The 20,918-nt window shown below is 44.0% G+C and overlaps 1 protein-coding gene and 2 long non-coding RNA genes across 5 annotated transcripts; 2 read left to right on the top strand and 1 right to left on the bottom strand.

Annotated features, from left to right (window-relative positions):
• Positions 1–2,737: 2,737 nt before the first annotated feature.
• On the top strand, positions 2,738–5,419 carry LOC310658578. Its single transcript, XR_014502376.1, has 2 exons — positions 2,738–4,404; positions 4,451–5,419. It is a non-coding gene; the product is annotated as an uncharacterized lncRNA (long non-coding RNA).
• A 1,795-nt stretch (positions 5,420–7,214) lies between these two features.
• Positions 7,215–18,924, bottom strand: TOB2 (transducer of ERBB2, 2). 3 transcript variants are annotated; one of them, XM_083401188.1, is made up of 2 exons: positions 18,580–18,924; positions 7,215–11,655 (listed from the first exon to the last, which is right to left on the bottom strand). In XM_083401188.1, exon 2 carries the CDS (start codon positions 11,567–11,569, stop codon positions 10,544–10,546), a length of 1,026 nt encoding a protein of 341 aa, XP_083257314.1. In that variant the 5' UTR covers positions 11,570–11,655; positions 18,580–18,924; the 3' UTR covers positions 7,215–10,543. The 3 variants fall into 3 exon arrangements, with proteins under 3 accessions (XP_083257314.1, XP_083257316.1, XP_083257315.1); XM_083401190.1 differs by lacking the exon at positions 18,580–18,924 and adding an exon at positions 18,045–18,251; XM_083401189.1 differs by lacking the exon at positions 18,580–18,924 and adding an exon at positions 17,400–17,529.
• On the top strand, positions 13,552–19,848 carry LOC310658818. Its single transcript, XR_014502508.1, has 2 exons — positions 13,552–17,142; positions 17,662–19,848. It is a non-coding gene; the product is annotated as an uncharacterized lncRNA (long non-coding RNA).
• Positions 19,849–20,918: the final 1,070 nt, after the last annotated feature.

Raw genomic sequence — 20,918 nt, 5'->3', positions numbered from 1 at the left:
CAGAGAGATTGTTCACTGGCTTGTGCTTGCAGGGTTGTTTTCTCTGTTCTTAACAGTGCAGGCAGCTGCCCCACTAGCTGGCACAGCTGCCTTGTTGGGAGGGAAATGGGCTCTCTCCACTGGCCACATTTGGTCTGTATGTCCTCCCCATTCCTTTCCTACACAACCTCATAGAATGGTTACACATCCTCCTAATATAATTCATTTAGTGTCCAAATGCAGTACTGGTACTTTCAGTATATGATAAATCTCTTTCAGTGAATAATTCCTAGCATTTTATCCTGTGACCTACAAGTCTTTAACCCTTTTCCCAAATGCATGGGGGCTGGCAGTGGTGAATGAAAGGTACTCTGTTTAGAATCCGAGGTGTTCCTTACATGTTCTGAGGCTGTGATCTGGTACTGAAAACAGATACTTGCAGGTAAATCCATCCCGGTCTTGACTCATGTCAATATTTGCTCATATTCCCAGGAAAGAGTTGCAAATTCTTTTGGGAACTTAAATTACCTGATTGAATGTTGTTGCCATGTTATCTGTTTCCTTGTCTCCATGGGAAAGGATTGCTAAAAAAGAAAAGAAAAAATAGGGGCGGAGGAGCCCTCAGGCATAACATCTGTGCAACCAGTCCTCTCTCCAGGTTATAAGATTTATGCAAAAGCAAAACACAGAGTCCTGTGCCCTGTGATACCACTGTTGCCAATTACTTCCAAGCTTTCAGTCCTATCGTGGAGGATGGCACAACTGCAAAATGCCCTAGCTTGAACACAATGCTCCTTTGATATTTTTTCCCACAAAGTTCCAATCCTAAAGATATATTTACTTCCCTAATCTAGGAATAATCACTGTGCTACTTTCAGTCTCTCCTCTGCAGCATTTTGAGTATGCATAATCATTGCGGAGTTCTGTTGTTGCATTCCCTTTTGTGCTTTTTGGCAATGGAACAAAGAAGTCTTTCTTCTCTCCTAGTTATCTGACGTATGAAGCAGAAATGTGTGTTGTGATCTTCGTTTCCACCTAGAGATTGTAGTATCTTTTAACTGGAACATAGCATATCTAGCCTTTACACACACACACACACACACACACGGGAGCTTATAATCTCTGCAGCAATCTGTAATACCAGCATCTGGGGCTGGATTTGGGGCACATGCAGCAGCATTTGTGATGTCAGTCTAATTTGTGAATGAGCGTAAAATGGTTGCAAAACAATGAATCCTATAGGCACCCTTGTCAATCAGTCATGGTTGATGGCAGCTCCCTTTACTTCCTGCAGTACAGTCATTACACATTACAAAACTCAAACTGACACCAAAACCAGCATCCCTCTAGTTTTTGGCTTTGCCAGGGTCCAATGTCACCACAATGTGCGAATACCCACCTCATTGTGTAGACCACATCATTGGATGGTGGGGACAGGAAATGCACACTGTAATGAAGCCCATCCAGGTTGGCCAATGGGCAGGGATGATGGATGTTGCAGTCCAACATTTGAAGGAACACAGGTTCCCCACCCCTTCCTCAAGGACTAACAAATTTATAAAGACATTATGCCAAGCAATTCTTCGTTAGCTTTCCTGCAAAACATGCCTATCCTCCTGGAAGAATGAGGAGTACACAGTAAATCAGAGACAAAGCTCAGAGGTAATCAGAAAAATATATAAGAGATCCATTCTTCTCTGTGCTCCCTAAAATTCACAAGGAAAGCTTCCCTTTGCTTTACCTGTTTTGTCAAAGTCAGGATCTGTTTGGGGGCTATTTTGGAGCCTTTCTTGATTCCTTTCTACAAGACTTTGTGCAGCAGAGCCCATCATTTATTTAAGATACAAAACATTTTATCAAGGGAGTGGATTGTATGCCTCCACTTACATACTGATCTAAACACTGCTGCTGCATGCTCTTGGTTATTGTGATGTGATGGCAACAGCAAGCTGAGACAGATTCCTGTGGGTTGTGCATCCTCTCCCTCCTGCATAAGAGAGGTAGAAATGTGACTTTCCTTGGAACTCTGGAGACACATATTGTAGATGGCAGTCAGAGGCCACATGCACACCACATATTTGTAGTGATATTATGCCACTTAAAACAGTCATGGCTTCCTGCAAAGAATCCTGGGAAGTGCAGTTGTTAAGGGTGCCAAGAGTCATCAGAAGACCCACATTACCCTCCTCCCCCACAGAGCTACCATTCCCTGGGAAGGACTGATTGTGCTGTAGGGAATTGTGATGCTGAAAGACTACATGACAGCAGTCGAGACGCATCGTTCCAATCATTAACCAAAAGAATTGGAACAACCCAGCAGCTTCTATCCCATTTGTGGTTGCGTTTGCTGAGCACAAGTTAAACATAATAGTATTGCTTGCCGGGATATAAAGCACTTCTCCTACTCATGATTTATGGATTGAAGTTTTAAATATTAACACAACATAAATAGGCCAAATAGCTTTTATCTTCACTGACTCAAAGGCTCTTCTTTAAACGAACATAAAATCCTTCCTTTTGTAGATAAAGATGCCCATCTGTATTGCTCATGAATCAAGTCTCATTTACTTTGAAAAACTTAAATCACACTTGCCATGGTGGGAGGACGGTAACAAGCAATGATACTTTTTCTGGAGTCAGATACAGAAACCTGAAGGTTGAATTGAACTTTGCTTATTAGCTCTTGTTTTGTGTCTCCTGCTGCACACTTCCCATTCTGACACTTGTTGATCTCAGGGGGGGCGGGCAAAGCTGGCCTTTTAAAATTAACAGTTATATCCCACCATTCCTCCAAGGAGCTCAAGGCAGAATACATGATTTCTCTTACCTGTCCCCCCCACAGTCGATTTTAGCCTTGCAACCACTCTGTGCTGTAGGTCAGACTGAGAGACCACCAGCCCTAGTATTTCACGGCCAAGTAAGGATTTGAACCTAGTTCAGCATCAGTGGACTGTCCTAGTCCTAGTCCAGCATCATAACCATTACACCACAAGAAAAGCCCACTGGGCCAGAGCGGTGTCCCACCTAGTTCTGCACTGTGTTCTCAGTGTGGCCAACCAGATATCTATGGGCAGCCTGCAAGTGCGTTCTGAGGGCAGCTCCTGCGGTTTCCAGCAACCGGGTATTCAGAAACATACCGCCTCTGGCAGTGGAGGTAGAGCATAGTCATCAGGGTTAGTGGCCACTGGTGGCCAGCTTTATTCTCCATAAGTGTGTCTAGCCCTCTTCAAAAACCATCCACGTTGGTGGCCATCAACTGCCTCTTGTGGGAGCAAACACAACAGCTCTTGCTAAAAACAGGGGGCTTTATGGAAGCAGGCCTTAATTAGAACATTACTCTTTGGACATGAGTACCCCATCCTCATGGGACGCGGGTGGTGCTGTGGGTTAAACCACAGAGCCTAGAGCTTGCCAAACAGAATGTTGGCAGTTCAAATCCCCGTGACGGGGTGAGCTCCCGTTGCTCGGTCCCTGCTCCTGCCAACCTAGCAGTTCGAAAGCACGTCAAAGTGCAAGTAGATAAATAGGTACCGCTCTGGCGGGAAGGTAAACGTCATTTCCGTGCGCTGCTCTGATTTGCCAGAAGCGGCTTAGTCATGCTGGCAACATGGCCCGGAAGTTGTACGCTGGCTCCCTCGGTCAATAAAGCGAGATGAGCGCTGCAACCCCAGGGTCGTCCGCGACTGGACCTAATGTTCAGGGGTCCCTTTACCTTTACCCCATCCTCACAATGCTGGGATAAAGAAAAATAGAACCTTGCTGCAACTGTGTTACATCAGTGACATAATTTCACATGGTTCCTAAAGCTAAAGTAGAGCAAGCCATCTCAGCAAAGGAACACATTGGCCTGCTTTTCAAATATGCTGATCCTTTCAAAGGCAATGAGCCCTGCAAGTGACTCTGTGCATTTGCAAATAATAATCAGCAATTTTTTAAACGTGCAATTGCCCCTGAACCTACAGCTGAGTGTTTTTCCCTTATTTACAGCCCAGGTTTTGTTCTCACTGGGAATGACTGCAATATTAATTAATGCTAGCCATTCGTTACGGAAGTCAATGAAGTTAAAGGAGAGAGAAAAACTAGACGAAATTGTTTCTGATAAGCACAAAAGGTTGTCTAAGGTGACACACTGTGAGGTCAGCACAGCAGAGGTGGGGAGGAGCAGGAGGCCTGGAAGCGTAACCCCTCCAGCGAATTAGTGGAGGGGTCAGGATGAACGAGACTCATTCAGCTTAAGTTGGAGGGAAGCCAGAAAAGCAGAGGTAAGAGCACAGACAGGCACTTAAGGTTTTAAGGCTGGCTATCCTTGGCCCAGGCCTTTCCTACTTGCCTGTGTTTTTGTTGGCAGACTTAACATCCCCAAACGAAAACCTGCATTGTAGGGTATAGAATTGTCACACTCCTGAGCAAGAAACATAATATACAGTGGGGAAGAGGAAGAGGTGGCACTGGACTATATCAAGGGGCAGAGGAAGAATAGGAGAAGGATGTTATGGAACTTATCTTGTTAACTGTTCATTTATACAAAAGTCATGAAATGTGTGCATTAGCCTGAACCATAACCCTTGAAGATGGGGCCTGATTCAGAGGGACCGTGTACTCTGCCACTCATCCAGCCTATGACATGCCATGGCATTCAGGAAAGAAAAAACTAACCTAGAGGTGCCAGGAGACCAGCTCTGCCACAGGGAAAGGGAAAAGGAGCATTAGATCAGCATCCCAGCACGTAGCCTGAATTGGTTGGGGGTCTTGCACATCTAGCAAGCCTGCTTTTCCCCCTCAGTTAATTGTTCTGCCTTTGCTCACTCCATACTTCCAACAAGTCCAGCCAGCAAAGTTGGCATTGGTACATTTTGAATTGGAGAGATGCAATTGTTTACACTTTGTGGAAGCCACACCACCTTTCTAGTGCCTGCCTGCTGTTACAATGATGTAAAGGGAGGGATCAGTCTGATTCTGATCTGTGTCAGTTTCACATACGCAACTCTGTTCCACCCCGTTTTTGCATTAGTATGCAAATTATGAAACTGTACCAATTCATACTTAAGTATACATTCTTGAATGTGTTTTCTACACAATAGGTGAATTTCTAAATGCATCTTCCCTAAAAAATATTTCATTTTCTTATATTTGGAATTCTCAGAAAGCCATGTTCTGCCTATCAATGAAGCCTGTAGGAAAGCATTCTAGATGGCTGCTTTACAGTTGCAAAAACTCCACATTGTGGAAGCTCAAAGATAAAACCTGAGCCTCTTCCTTAGCAGGGTAACTGACATTTTTACTCTGGTTTTTAATTAGTGGTAGCTAACTTGGAATTTGGTATGGATGTTTTGTAAATTGAAAGTTTTAACATGACTGATACTGCTAATATGTACATAAACTCTGAACTGATAACGTAAAAGCCAGCAAACTAAAAAAGTAAAACCAGTAGATAGCCTTATTACTATTTCTCTGGGGTTTTTTACACCAGCCCCTGTACTGTTGGGGAACAGCTCAAAAACCTTAAGACATATTACCACATCAAACTCTTCTAGCTACAATGAATTATTTAGCAAAATCTGGGCTTGCAGTGCTGTAGAATGTAAGGCCCTCTGTGAAGCTGTGATTTTCCAGCTGCTATTGTGTGTGGGAAGCATGTATCTCCTATTTAAATCCAATAATCTAAATAATTGAGGCTTCAGCAGTCCTACATTCCAATCCACTTTCTCCAGGCCTGTTGCTCTGTCTTCACATCTTAAGCATTGCAAGATCAGCCTTCTTTTCAGTTCTCCGACAGCCCTCCCTTGCCCTTCATGGATGACTCATGCTGTAAGCTGTTGTTGCCCTAAGAGGGAATGACAGCAAGCAGAAATACCAGTGCTGTTGACATTATAACCCATGTTCAGGTAGGATCCCTCCCTCTCAAATGACTCAATATTTCAAATTCTCTTAACATGGGAGTCCCCTGTGATGAATGTCTAACCACCACCCCACACCCTAGCTTGGGAGAAACTATCCAGGAGTTTCTGGAGACATGTTAGAACTTGGTGCTCTGGCTAGGCTACCAAAGCACTATTGTGACCAAACTTGGTATAGTTTGTTACTTAGAGGAAGGCGCTTAACTTGAAGAAAACACTTTCCCTTTTTTAGGTGCTCATAATGGCGGCTTCTTAAGTGCTGCATGACAAATACTGCACATTCTTTCCAAAATACTGGCTTTTGCATGCAGTTACAATCAACACTCAAGCAACGTTGAAACCATCATAATACTCTTTGCACATGTCAGGACACCAAATCCTGAAGCACTGGGCCAACTGAACACTTAAAACGGTCTGCCACAAAAAGCCCCTAGTGGCGATTGCTACTGCTACCCAAAAAACCTATTTTGTTTAATCCAGGAATAAGGGCAGTGTGTTGCGGATCCTAGTTGATTTCTGGACATGTCTCACCTTACAGGCTAGCAGGGGTAGTAGTATTACGAAACTCCAGTGCAACATTATTTTCTGAGTTCTTGGTTAGTATAGCATTATGTAGTAACATGCTTTCATTTTATTCATATAATTAGGGCACTTTTCGTGATTTTGTTACGGTTAACTTTGCATGCTCCGACAATCACTAGCACTTGTCATGCTGCCATGTTTTAAACACTATTTGGAAGCAAAGCGAGTATTTTCGCAAAGCCCTCCGATTGCATTTACCAATAGCATTTGGAATAACCAATACACTTAAGGGTTTTCTTATATAAGGCAGAAATTTTAGAAAATGTTGGTATCCTTTAAGCTAGGTGTTGCCCCATACACCTGACTTACTTCTAATACACAAATGTTAAGTCAAATTCTTACTGAATTCAGTCAAATTTACTTCCACATAGAAATACTGTGGTAGAAACGTAGTCCAATTAAAGATGTAATAGCCAGGAAAAGGTCGTGGTGCTAAACAGCATTTTCTGCTTTATATATGGCATTCAGTGGCTTCCAACCATGCTTTGGGAGATTTCATTGCTGCAACATTTCCCGTTATCATCCAGGTGGCTTTCAGCAGGTATCAGTCACGTCTGGTCTGTGCTATTTCTGCAGCGAGCTCCTCGCTCACCCTGGGGATGTCTCAAAAGAGCTGAGCCTGTCTTCAGGACATTTACTTTCTGGCTTTAGACTACTGCACCCATCTGGAGAAATGTCCCTCCCAATCCCCCCCAAAATCTATTTCCCACCCTTTAAACCCTTAGTGCCCTTGCACAAACAACAGGGACAAAAGGCTATTATATATCATGCTTTTAATACAAACTTAAAAAAATCTGGAACAATAGAAACTGTACAGATTTGATCAACCTTTGTTGTTTTTTAACTAAATCTCTAGACACGCCAATGTCCTGTTCCAAAATATTGCACAACATTCTGAATACAAAACTCTGATTGTATTCCTCCTTCGCTAGAGAAAAAAGAAAGAAAAAGAACGAAACCCCCTCTGGATCCCTACTCAATGGCCCCCTGCATGTAAGAACCAAAAAACCAAACAAGAACAGCATGGACCTCTGCATTAAAAAACATACATAATTCTGTCCTCTTTGTGTCCATCCATACTCCAAGATCACACGTTGCTGATTCGCTCTTCAAAAAGGGTCAGGAAGGAGGGAAGCGAGGGGAGAAAAGGAGCTTTCACTGCTGCTTTTTTAAAATTTTCCTGAAAAAATATTTTTTTCTCTCTCCTCTAAGAAAAAATCTTGAAAAGAAAAAAGTTCAATTTTTTTTTTACGTTAGAAATATACATATATTATATATACCTCTTACATTTTACAAATGTAGCAAATTATTCAATATAAACGGACAACAAAAAAATTAACACAAACCCATAAAAATAAAAGTTAAAAAAAATCTCTTTTTCTTCCTAAGAAACCAGGTAAATTAGTGCAGGTTTTAAAAATAAAATTGAAGCTGAACGTCTAACTCTTGAGACAACAAGACCAAAAAAGAGGCCGTGAGTTTCATTGTCGCCAGCACTGGAAATGCTTCTGAAGCACGGTATGTGTTCCTTTAGGAAATACAGAGGTTGGTCCTTCCCCTTTTCCTCCTTATGAACGCAGACTTCTTTTCAAAAAGCAGTTAACAGGACAAAGCAGTGTGAAACATCACATGTTGCAGGTGCTAGTGAGGTTCTCTCCCTCCCTTCAATATACTTAAGCCTGAGAAGGGTACATAACCCCACCCAAGGCAGTGGCTCAGGGCAGCTTTCTGCTGCATGTGGAAGTTCTCGGCGGAGATTATGCTGGGCAGATAGGGAGCCTCTCCTAGGGAGGAAGTCCAGTGTAAAAGCATGGCAGTCTACAGTACATGTTGAGGGGAAAGAAGTGGGTGGCAGTGGTAATGTTGGGAGTGGGGGTGGGGTGGGGGGAAGACAAACAAATGTGTTTACTGAAGAGGTCTAACGTGTCTTGTTCAGGTTGAGGACTTCTAGCTTCATGAAACTTCACCCATCACATTACTGCCCAATAGTATCTTCTTCCCTCCTCAACCCCATAGTGGCTCACAGAAAACAGGCAGAATGCAAATAAGTTTTTTTCTTTTTTAGTGTCCTTTTCCTCAGCCCAGCAAAGAGGCAGAAGTAAGAAGGGGTACAAAGAAATAAAAAAGGGCTCAACTTGGGGATACCTAGAGAAGATCTCATGCATAAGCCACATCGCTGTGGCCTGGGCAGGAGACATTTCCCATCAATTTCACCGAATGATCTCTAGTGCATCAGAGTTAGGCATCCTTCACAGGAGGACAGATGCTTGTAGCAGTTAAGGCTCATATACAGTCCTACAGGGAATCCTCAGTTTAGCTTAAGTGGAAACGCAAGTCTCCAGGTCAAGTCACTGGAGAGCTCTAGAATTGTAGCTTATTTATTCAATATGACTTTGCCAGAGAAGGTGCAAAAGCAACACTTTATACACGGTCCAAACCATGCTGTTTGGGGGTGGGGAGCAGATAGTGATGGTAGAGAGAATATGCCTAGAGTATGTAATCCACAGCCACATCTATGTTATCTCCCCATAAGCTCTCTCTCACCCCTTATCGCCATAGATAAGTAAACTTTTGGACTCAGTAATTATCTCACAAGGCATAGATGGGGAAAGGTTTGCCAATCATCTGCCAAAAGAAAAAGAAAAACTCACTCTTGAAGGCCACTACTGTCCCTGTCTTCCAGGCTGTCCTCTCATGACAGAAAAGGGAGATGCAGGGAATACCATTAGGATTCCTAGTTCAATAGCAACAATAAGGAAGGAGAGACTCTACATTCTTATCAGAGAACACTTTCTTCTCACCACATGTTGAGCAACATTCTACAGCAAGCCCACTTCATTCCTCATGCAGAGTCTCGAAATGGAACAAGTCCAGACTGGACCTGATATGTGGGGCGCTCTTCCGTACAGGAATGCCTGCTTCCTTTCAAATGAAAAATCATAAGGTTTTTGGTCAGAAGTCTTAAGAGACATGAGATTCAAAGTGCAAACCCTCATGCTATTCATCCAGAAAGCAGTCTGCACTGTAACTCCCTCTTCCCTGCCAAAAAGTAGTGCTATCATAGTCAAGAGCAGGAAACCATTCTTTCCATGAGAATTAGTAACCAAATGCTCAGCTGTCAACAGAAGAGCTCAGAACCCCATAAACCAAGGCAATTGGTCCAGAGGAACATCAATGGGGGCTGCTCAGGCACAAAAAAAACCCTGGAAGGCCAGCTCTCACTCCTACCCTTGAAAGAGAGTGCAATATACATGGATCAATTTTTCTCACAAGTCAGAAGTGTTTGCATCTAGAGTCCTATTTATACATCATAGCATTAGCAGCTGACACGGGATCTAAGCTTCCCAAAGAGTACATCTAACTCCAGGCTCTTAAGGGGGCTAAGGGGAGAGGAGGTGCTTACAATGGAAAACTGTAGGGGGGAAAAACCTGTCCCAGATGCTACAATGCTGCCCCTTCCAGCATTCCCCTGAAGCTAGAGGGGCTAAGGCCTTGCCATCACCAGTTAGCGCAGGAAGAAACAGAAGCTGAGAACTTTGTTCTACTCCCATTTTGCAATAGGAATACAAAAACTGAGTTATGAGAAATGAATACATTTGCTCCACTGTCTGGGCCTCTCATTACACACTGAGAAGCCCAGGCCTACCCTAGGAAGTGCTTGAGACTTCACACATCCAGAAGCCGTCTAAATCATCCCCCATCACTCCAAAACAGGGAGGGGGAGAAATCAAGGTATCTGGCTGCAAGGGACATGACAGCACCCTGAAAAATGCCATCCTTGCAGTAAGAATATTTGAGAACCAGTTCCAAGAAGCAGCATGGGACATAATATAAAGTGGCTCTGGCTCCCACCACTGCTGGGCTGGAACAATAACCTTCCTCATTAAGTGTACAACAACGGATAGGAAAGAGCACAGGAAACAAGTTTAAAAAAATAATCAGTGCTTCAGCAGCGCTTCCTGGCATGACACAACGAATCAGGATTTGTCTCTTTCCAAGAAGCTATATTTATAAGATTTCAAATATTTCTAATTATTTTTTCTCTTTTTTTGGAAGTTATTTTCCCCAGAATACTCTCATGGTGGTCAGTTGGCCAAAACCACTGGCTGGAACGACTGGCTGGGATACTGCATGGCGTTCAGATTGTAGCTGAGTCCTTCCACGAAGGGTGTCTTCTCCAGAAAGAGGCTGTTGGTGCTGCCCCCAAAGACCTGAGCCATGTCAAAATTGCCGCCGCCGCCACTGGCACTGAATTGGGATGCAGGAGGCATGCCGCCGGCCTGGTTTTCGGTGGCTACACCATCAAAGAAGAGGCTGCTAGCTCCTGGCGATCCACCATTGTAAACAAACTCCTTGGCATTGGGGGAGAGCTGAGATTGAGGGGCCGTACTGCCCCCGATGAAGTTCAGAGAATGCATAGACAGGGAGAGACCTTTGTGCTTCAGCAGGCCATTGGTGGGCGACCTGGCCAGGCGCTGCTGCTGCTGTGGTGGAACCCCTGTGCCACTGGTGGCTGCTCCAGCTCCTCCGCCTTTCTTCATCTTGGTTGAGCCAAACTTAGTGGCAGCAAAAGTGGCAGTGGTGAAGGTAATGGGCTGGGCAGAGCGAGGGATGAACGTGGGGCTGGGTGACTGGCCAAACGATGGGGATGGAGAATTGGACAAGGAGTTGTCCTGGCTGCCAATGGGGACGAACACCTGAGCGTCAGGATTGAAGCTGCTCTTGATCTCCTTGTCCAACTCGGCTGCACTGCAGCCCTCGCTGTCATCTAGATATAGGACCTTGACAGACCCTTTCTCACCAATCTGGTAGGAGACCTCAAATGGGTCAATCCAGACACTCAGTTCTTCAGGAACATTGGCCCGCACATCCTCTACAGCCAGCCCACTCCGCTTGGCTGCCATCTCGACTACGGGGTCCACCGTCTCCCCAATGTGAACACAGCGGTAGCCAGAACCCTTCAGGGGCTTCTCTGGGTACCAATGGCCTTCATATTTTTTCTTCAGCAGCCGCTCTAGCTCTTCACCAAACAAGTCGGCCCGCCTCCGTGGAAGCTTGTTGTACAGATATGAGATGATGAAGTTCAGAGCAACTTTGATCTCCAGATGCATACTCCCTTCACAGCAAGCAAGGTAGGGCAGTATATTAAAAATAGACAGCGGACACAAACATAGACGGATTTTGGCTCCAAACAATTCTGAAAAAGACAAAGAGAAATGAAATGTAAGGTGGAAATATTGTATCCTTAATACTGTTGCAGCACAATAGTTATACTTTTAATTGCAGAAACTGATTCCTGAGAATTCAACATCATAGCTGGCAATAATAAATCAAAGACTGTGCAAAGTGCATTTGCACCTTGACGATTGTAAAGAAGAATATCCCTTTATGCGTTTAACACATACACATTTCTTTGGTTCTTTGTATGCTGTCAAACATTATTATTTATTAGTTTATCTCTAGACCATTCACCATCCAAAGATTGCAAGGTGATATACAACATAAATAGCTGTAAAACTACACAATAAAAAATACAATAGATCCTTTAAAAAAATCACAGTAAGTTAAATGTTATAAAGTAAATCAAACCAGCAAAATATATGCACCCCTGGAGTGGCTGAACTTCCTTCAAGAGCCTCAATAAATAAATACATATTTTTTAAAGTGCCTAAAATTGCTAACGAGACCAACTGCACCTCTAATGGGAAGGATTCTCATAACTGGGGTGCCACTGAAGAGAGGTGTTGCTATCTGGACAATGCCATTGATAGCACCACTAGCAGAGCTTTCATGTAGTTGCTACTGTCTTAATGAGTCAAAGTTTCATTTTAAGACACTGGAGCAAGGCAGATCAATACATTTCAAAAGACAGAAACTAGTTTAGTGGTGATTCATCCCATTGTGGTAACACCAGCGATCCTTGACATTGTAATATTAAATAGATAACAAAAAGCTGAAAAGGTGTTTCTTCTGAAAATAGCTTCAGAAGGTCAACTCAGATAAACAGAAGGTAATCCTGGATGGAACTAACAGTAGCTTCTGATCCCAAGTGATATAAAAACAAGGCATACGTTCATCAGGAAGACTCAGGAAGGTTAGTACTATGTGGCCTGGAAGAGAACTTTAGGTCAGGCTTTCCCAACGTGCTGACCTCTAATGTTTTGGTGTACAGCTCCCATCATCACTGACCACTGGCCAGTGATGAAGCCCAAAACACCTGAAGGACAATAGATCATGGAAGACTGGCTTAGGTTCCCAAACACAAACTTTTCTTCTTTATCCCCCCATTTTTTTTACTAACATTCTAGGAGACCTCCAATCATCACCATTTCACTCATTCTATTAAATACAACTCTAAATGCCCCATAAAAAATAATAGAAAATGAAGGATATTAAAAATGAAAGCTATATGTATTATCTTGGCAGCTTAGCAGGATAGAGACTAGCTTTTTGCTTCCTTAGGATCCCCTATAACAAGTGCCTACTAAAAAAGGAAGGGCAAAAGGATACACTCCAAACTTCAGGCATATATGTTAAACTGCTTCTTCTGGTGTGGTGTTTGGAGCTAGTAAGAAATATAAGCTTATCCTGAAGAAGGAACAAAGGAACAACAAAGGAAGCTACTGGATAAGTTTCCATCTTACACGCCATTTCTGAACACTTGTGGCAGCTTATCTGCCTACAATGTTTGAAACTGCCCTAGTGTACGAACAGCTGAAATTAGACAAAATTGTGTGAAAGAAGGAATTAGCACACAATGACTGTACAAACTGTACACAGGTAAGATACTGAATTTTCTACCAGAAAATGTAGTGATTATAGGTGGTGATTCCTTAAAACCAGGGTTGCATTCACCAAAAAGAATGCCTAGTTGCCATTTTGGGGCCAGACAGCTTGAAAGTTGTATTTTTCAAAATGACAAATTTTTGGTTCCTGAAATTCATTCTGATTGTGCAAATAAAATATAATATAAAGAATTCTACAGGATGTGTTGCAAGTGTGTGAAAACATTCAAGACCCAAGGATTCCAGGCATGCATCTCGAGATGGTGAAGATGGCAGGCATCATCCTGGCGCCTGGGCATCTTCACCTGGCAAATTTCAAACACTGGCCACCACCACCAGTATTTGAGAGAGTAGACAGATTCATGGAAAGTAGCCCCATCAATGGCTACTAGTCATGATGGCTGTATGCTGTTCTCCAGGATCAGAAGCAACATGCTTCTGAAAGTTGCTGGGGAACAAGAACAGACTATTGGGCTTATGCTGTATTTGTTCCCATAAGCATCTGGTTGGCCACTGTAGGAAACAAACTGGATTTGATAGGTCTTTGGTTTGAACCAGCAGGACTTTGTGTTATTGTGTTTCACTAAAGCGTTAAAAAACTAAACTCTGCATTAAGCATGTCCACAGAAACCTGCTGATTCTATGCCTGCTGTATTATCAAGTTGCAGCAAATAACAGAAGAGCTCTCTAAAAAAATTAATCTGAATGCAGTCTTGTATAGTTGACCATGGCCTGACCGCTAACAGCACAGCCCAAGACCTTGGAGCTTGTTTTTCAGGAGTTACTAAACCGTGAGAAGTTTTATCACAGCTATTTGAATGTGCTTCTTCAAATGGAAATTGCCACAGGAGAAATTTGAGTAAGGCAAATTTCTGAAAGGTCAACTAGAAGCAGAACATTTTCAAGCTAGGCAGTCAAACAAACTCTTTAAGATGGAGCCTTCCAATGGATTTCTGGCTAAAGAACTATTCTTAAAGCAATGATCCTCAAATTTCTCCCCCCACAGAGCCCCTGTGGGTCTTGGCAAACCCCTAAATTCTGTTTATGCCTCTTGCAGCAATTATAATTATTTGTAATTTTATTATTACATTTGCATACTGCCATTTATCCAAAGATTACAGGGCAGTTCGCAACAGAATGCACTGTGCTAAATACTGTATGACTTTTAATCGTATTTTTATTGCTTCTTCTTTTCTTATATTGTTATTTTGTTGTACTACAATTTGAATTTCATAGGATTCTATAGAATTCCTTCACCAGCATGCTGTGGAACACCTGAATGATATTCAGTTTGGGAACCCCTACCATAAAGCACACAATCAGCTTGGAACAGAAGCTCATGTGCAAGTTCAACCCACACCACCCTCAGTAAACAAATAGGCTTACTTCTGCGTTTATTCCACATATAGCAAAGTTTCAGTCTGCTGTACTGAAAGCCTAGCAAGCTTGAGAGGGTAATACATGACTGGCATTAAGAGACCTTATATTTCTATAAGGATGACACATTTTGGAAACTAGCTACTATAATTCAGATCTGATAGTATTTTTTTGTTTCTAAAGGGACACAGAGCTGTCTACAAGTATGTTTTCAGGAAATAAACTGTTTTTGCTTATGTACATGCTGAATGCCTTGGTCAGAATATTCAGTTACAGCTCACTTCAGAGTAATTATGCACATGAGTAAATACCACCAAGTTGAAAGGGGCATACTTGCAGATAAGTGTACAAAGGATTGCAACTTTCAGACCTAAATACCATTGTCCTGATTGAGGGGTGCTCTTTCATAGTATGGCTTTAAGACAGGCATCTACAGCTGGAGAATGGAAAGACTGTCTCTCACAGGAGTTCCCTTGTCCATCTGGCTCTTTCTCTCTCAGGGAAATGAAAGGAATGTATTACTTTTCTTCAAGCAGAACTTTGATGGTTGTCAGTCTTTAAAGATAGTACGAAAAACTACAGATATCTAAACTTCTACTCTTTGGATATACCATGCTGCATTTATCACTACAATGGTAAATTAAATGTTTGTGTTATAACATCTATACAAATAATAATCATCAAACACTAGCTGACCCCACATAATTTAGCACAACAGTCTAAATTATTTTAGAAAAAAGGTCCACCAAGGAATATAAATCTAGCTTACACGTCAACAAAATAAGCTTTATATCCATCAGGATTCAGTAATCCCTAGGCTGTTAATATGGCAACCTACACAGGGGATGACTGCAGGTGGCAAAGCATAACAGTCAATACGGAATCCCTTGTTTTCTCTGCAGAACTTCATCAATAAAGGCGCACATTACCTCAGGACTATGGTTCTGAAAATGTCAGAGGCAAGTAGCAATTTATTTTGCACGAGACAATTACAAGCACATGACACAATGTGGAATAATGAGCTACACGACATCTGCCTATGATTCGATGCAAGAACAATCTCTGGCATTAGGGAATAATGTCTCAGTAATACAGGCATTGTCAAGGTACATCACTTGCACATGAGGAAATTCTACAGTGGTCCAGTCATATTGAGTAAATACTTAAAATAATGACCTTGTGAGCCAGGTTTCTGACCCTTACACAAAATACGACAATTATTGGGGGGAGGAAAGCAGTACAACGCTGGCTTCATAAAGCCATCATTGCTTTACCCAATATAAGCCAGAATCTTATAATAGTCTCCTAACATTTGCTTGCAAGCCACACCCAGGCAAAAGAGCACCCTTCGATTCAGTTGACCCCACCTCACCAATGCACCCAATTCAGAGGATAATCTGAATTAAGTACAGATGCAATACAAAGCGACGGTGCCTGGGGAGGGGCAAGCCCGAGGAAGACACGTTCTCGATCCACGATTGCACAACCCACTCCCTCTTCTCCTGCCAAAACCTCCTGCGTCTGTGGGCGTTATTTGCACAGGGCACCTCCCTCCCAGGCCTCCTCGCGCACGCAAAACTGGCATTACCGTCCCGCACGGGGACCTGCTCCACGCCCGCCCCCTTGCCCCACAACTTCAATAATCGCCCGTGCCAAGGTCCACGGATGAATGACCCAGCCAAGGAAGCCTCAACACCCATTAGGGCTAGCCCCCTCCCCTCCGCTCTGCCTCGACTGGAGTGTCCCGGGAGTTGTACTACGTAGCGAGCCCTGCTTTTCTCCTACACAAGATGCAGCGCCTGGGCGAGTGACCTACTTTGCCTTTTAACTACCCTTCTCAATATGCTTTGCGCCAAAGCTGGCCCAGACAGCTAGCGCCTGCTCAGTGGAGCACGGCACAAAATTTTCCAAGGCGCATGCGCTCTCTGTGCTCGATTGCTCAACGCTTCTCCCCCCCCCTCCATCCCCCCCCCCCCCGGCCTCAACATGCCATCTTGCATTGTTGGATTTCTATGTGGAATAACTAATTTCTCGGCCTCTTTCTCCCCCGCGCGGAGAGGCGGCTTGCGGGGCGGGAGATGGATTAAGCGGAGGAAATTTCAATCAGGGCTTATTGTTACGGCTGCAACTCACATCTGCTCCTGCTGGGTAGCTCAGAAGTAGACAACACCCCCCCCAAAAAAAGACACACCAACACACACACACACAGGAAGAGCTGCTAGGCCTACGAAACAGAGACTTCGCTAGGCGTCCTTGCAATACTCGAAAGTAAATCCCCGCTAGTACAAGTGCGCCTTGAAACTGACAGCCAAGGCACCAAGCCGGGAGATGCGGCCCGCACTGGGGGGCGAGGAGGAGGAAAGGCCGCTTCCCCTGTTCCCTCCCCAACCAGCAGCCGGCCTCCGCCTCCCCTTCCCGAGGGATGCACGCACCAAAGAACCGCTTGCAGCCTCCTCTTCCTAAAGGAACCCCCCCCCCCCCAAGATGGGCGGAGGCCGAGGAGAAGCGCAGGCCGAGTGAAGGTGATCTGGCCCTGACCTTTACCTCCAGGCTCTGGGCTCTCCTTTCAGGGCCGCCCAAGCTTCTGGGTCACAGGCGCCCCCGCCCCATAGCCGAGAGCCTTCCCTCCCGAAATCCCCCTTCTCAATAATGGGGGGCCACGGAGATGACACCCCAAAATTAAATTCGAGGGCAGTGCAAAAATGTGGGTTTGGGCTCCAAGCCGCCCCAGGCCCACACCTGCAGGGCCCTCCGAGGCAGATCCCTGGGCCTAATTTACCTCACAGGGTGGCTGTCACGATGAATGAGAGGAAGAAGACGGCCAAAGGCCCTTCCCACACCGAAAACTGCTCCCAAAGCCGAGTCCAGTGCTGCCGTTTGGTTTCCCTGAGCCTCCCCTCCTCCATCCCATTATTAAATCACTGCGGGAAGGAGAACAAGTTCATCATCCCACTTAAGCTTTGGGGCTGCGGGAGGCTGGATTTCTCCCCCCTTTTACCCCACACTGTAATATAAACATATCTATATTTGCTTTGTTTTAGGTCTGCGTTTGTGACATAAGAAATCCTAAAGAGGCCCCCGGGGCTCTATCTATTCCGAGGAGGGAGGGGGAAAGAAAGTTCGAGCACAAAACGGGCTGGAACCATCTTTTTTCCTGACAAAAGCCGAGCTTTTGAGTATTGATCCGGATTGAGCGGAACGAAGCGGAACAGAAACCATCTTTTTCCTCGCTTGGGTCCCAAAGATCCCCCACGGCCACCGCTTTGGTGTTGTTGTTCTTGTTGTTGTTGTTACCTCCACCACCGTTTACATTCTTAAAAAGGATCGAAATTTCCTCCCCTAATTCACACGAACCTGGGAGGAAGGCAGAGAGGAGGTTTTTTTGCACGATAGGTGGTCCGAGGACTCGATCCTCGCGAATTACCTGAGGGATCTGGGGTGGCTGTTGTTGTTTGTTTTTAATCCACTCCGGTAAAATGAGTAAAAACAAAATGGTGAACCGGGGACATTTTTCAATCGTTCAACCCAAATGACTTTCAACCTCCCTTCACCATGAAATGAAAAACATTAATCGCTTTTGTTGTGGGGGGGGGGGGGAGTGCCGTGTAAGAGACACAGCGCTATTAAGACTAAGGCAGGGATTCATTTTTTCCTCCTTTCTTTTAAAGGGGCAGAACAGATCTGCCTACGACGATTTGAGTAGAAGCCAGCCCTTCTCTCCTTGAGAGAACCAGGAGCGGAGTTGGAAGACTGGCGGCTTCTGGAAATCTTATTAGCACAATGCGATTAATTCGTTCCTTAAAGGAATATACGAGGCGCAAGCAAAACCCCAACGAGATAAGCAGGCGTGCGGAAGAAAAACACCGTTCAAGAAAATATTTAAATCGTGTGACTATGGAAATCGTTCCTCTTCCTTTGCCCTCATCACCCCTCAATTCTAGCAATAAGCCATCACTTACTTCTTTTTTTCAGCACCAGGTGAGATGGTTTGGTGGCTTCTTTTTCTTTCCAGGGTGTTTCTTGGGAGTTCCTCTCTCACAAAGTGCTGATATGGTGGTGGGCGTTCGATTTTTTTTATATAAAAAAATTAAATGGATGCTGTTTTAGATAACTTCTCCCCCTTCTACAGGCCCAATCAGAAGTGGGGTGGGGGGATGTTGACTGGGGCGCCCCCTACTTCCTTCCTTCCCTCCCTGCGCAGGGAACCTGAAGCCACCCTCTCCCTGGCCCAAAGTGAGCAAAGTAAATGAAAAGTTTCACCCTTAGCAACCCTGCGCATGGATATTCCCTTCCACACCCAGGGTGACGCGTCCTGCAAAGGACAAGGAAGGGGAGGGGAGGGAGGGCAGGCTGGAACTACTTTTCCAAACACTGGTTTTAAATTAACCCGTTCTGCGCCGGGCGCGTTATATTGTTTTTTCAGATGCTTGGAAACGCGTCCCGTAAAGAAAGTCCGTCATTTGCCACGGATATTTATTTATTTTTTTGGTACGTTTTAATGAATTTCCCCTCTTCATTCTGTGACAGGCAACAACTTGTATTCAGCCCTTCAAAGAACGCTCCTGAGAACAAACCAAGGAAATTTTAAATAGATTGGACCCCTTTACTTACTTCCGAGTAAACCTACATAGGCTTAGGCTGCATGAGAGATCAAGCTTTTATACTGAAGACTTTGCCCCTTGTAATCTGAGTTAATTAATCTCCAATAACTACCAACAAGCTTTCTTCCATACACATAATCATTTATGGAGACAGAAATGCTCCCCGCCCCGAAAGATGTGCTGGAGGTGGGGAAATTCCATCTTTCCCACCCTTAAGCCTCACTAATGGTGTGAGTGGGTGGTTAGCACCTTTCACCACCAATTAGTGAATGTGAATATAGAGGCAAGGGTTGGTAATTATATTTGATTCTTCTCTGCTATCTTCAGTTAAGGCTGAGAAAGATTTCAGACTAAAGCCCTGGAGAGCTGCCAGGCAGTGTGGATAATACTGAGCTAGATGGACACATAGTCTGATTGGATATAAGGCAGCTTCCTGCATCTGACAAATGAAGCAAGAAATATTGTATAGCCTGGTGGTATCTATGCATGTTTATTTGGAAGAAAAACCCATGATGTTCAGCGGTGCTTACTTCTCCAGTAAGAACCGTAGCTTTGAACAAATATACACCTATTCTGTACCTCCTACTTTACTCCATTAAATGTTGATAATGTTTGTATGTCGTCATACCAATGAAGGATATTTGAATTAGACTGAAACTGAACAATCTCTCCCACTTCCCGCTGAACATGTTGGTTCACCCAGTCCTGTAACCCTCCAGTCTGGTGCTGTCAGATGCCAACTCCAGCCTCAGACGGCACAGTCGACAGACAGGGGTGATAAGTGATGTACTCCAGCATTAGAAAAATGCTCACTGCAGGGTCAGCCCAAGACATTTTGCAGCCTGAGGTACAGCACAAGATGGTGTACTTCCATTTGATATACACAATGCAACTGGACTGGTAGCTGGATTTTATTTCATCACTGGCAATGGGGGCAGTGGCCTATGCCACACCTGTAGGAAGCAGGTTCATTTAGGGCGGCCAGGCCATGTGGCAGGCAGAGCTCTGGCATCCAACAGTGAAGAGTGAATCTTGGAGCCAGGAGGAACGCCTGTGAGGCTGCCTCTGCTGCTTCCTAGCATCTGTTGCCTCATATGGCTAGTGGTAAGCATAGGCCCTGTACAAAAATTGGGTTCTGTGCTTAGATTTTTTAAAAAATAAACATGCTGCAGAAATAACATTTTATAAAATGACAAGCTAAATATGTTTAGGATGGATCTGTAGATTAGGGCAACAGCGTTTGTACCACGGAGTAGGACCACTATTTGCAAACACATTATTCAGTTTAGTTAAGAACTGCTTAATGTAGGTTAATTCTTATTATAAAATATGTCCATAATTTTAGTCCACTAAATCAAAATTGTGTTGCTTCCCTCATTTTCATAAGAGATTGGCTTTTTTCAACCAGGACAATGATGATAGTAGCAGCTGTCTTAATTATGCCATAAAAGTGTTTCTGTGAGCTGATTCAGTGAATGGAGGATTATAGTCGAAATTTTGTTCTTATTGATTCAATTGGCTCTTAGTACCTGTTTATATTACATTTATCTCTCAGGAAAAATCCACCTGCACTTTAAACATACAATATTTTGACAGGTGAAATTGACACTCTATAATACTTGTCTCTGTAAATCAAATTAAATACCCTGCACTGCAGATTTCACTCATCCTTTTCCATGCATTGTTCCCAAACATGA

The sequence above is a fragment of the Podarcis tiliguerta genome, assembly GCF_965153285.1.
Source record: "Podarcis tiliguerta genome assembly, chromosome: 10".
NCBI lineage: Eukaryota > Metazoa > Chordata > Lepidosauria > Squamata > Lacertidae > Podarcis > Podarcis tiliguerta.
This window is presented reverse-complemented; position numbering and strand designations above follow the sequence as displayed.

Bases quoted from the DNA above. Each gene is read 5' to 3' on its own strand.
- TOB2 (XM_083401188.1), bottom strand. From the start codon at position 11,569: ATGCATCTGGAGATCAAAGTTGCTCTGAACTTCATCATCTCATATCTG.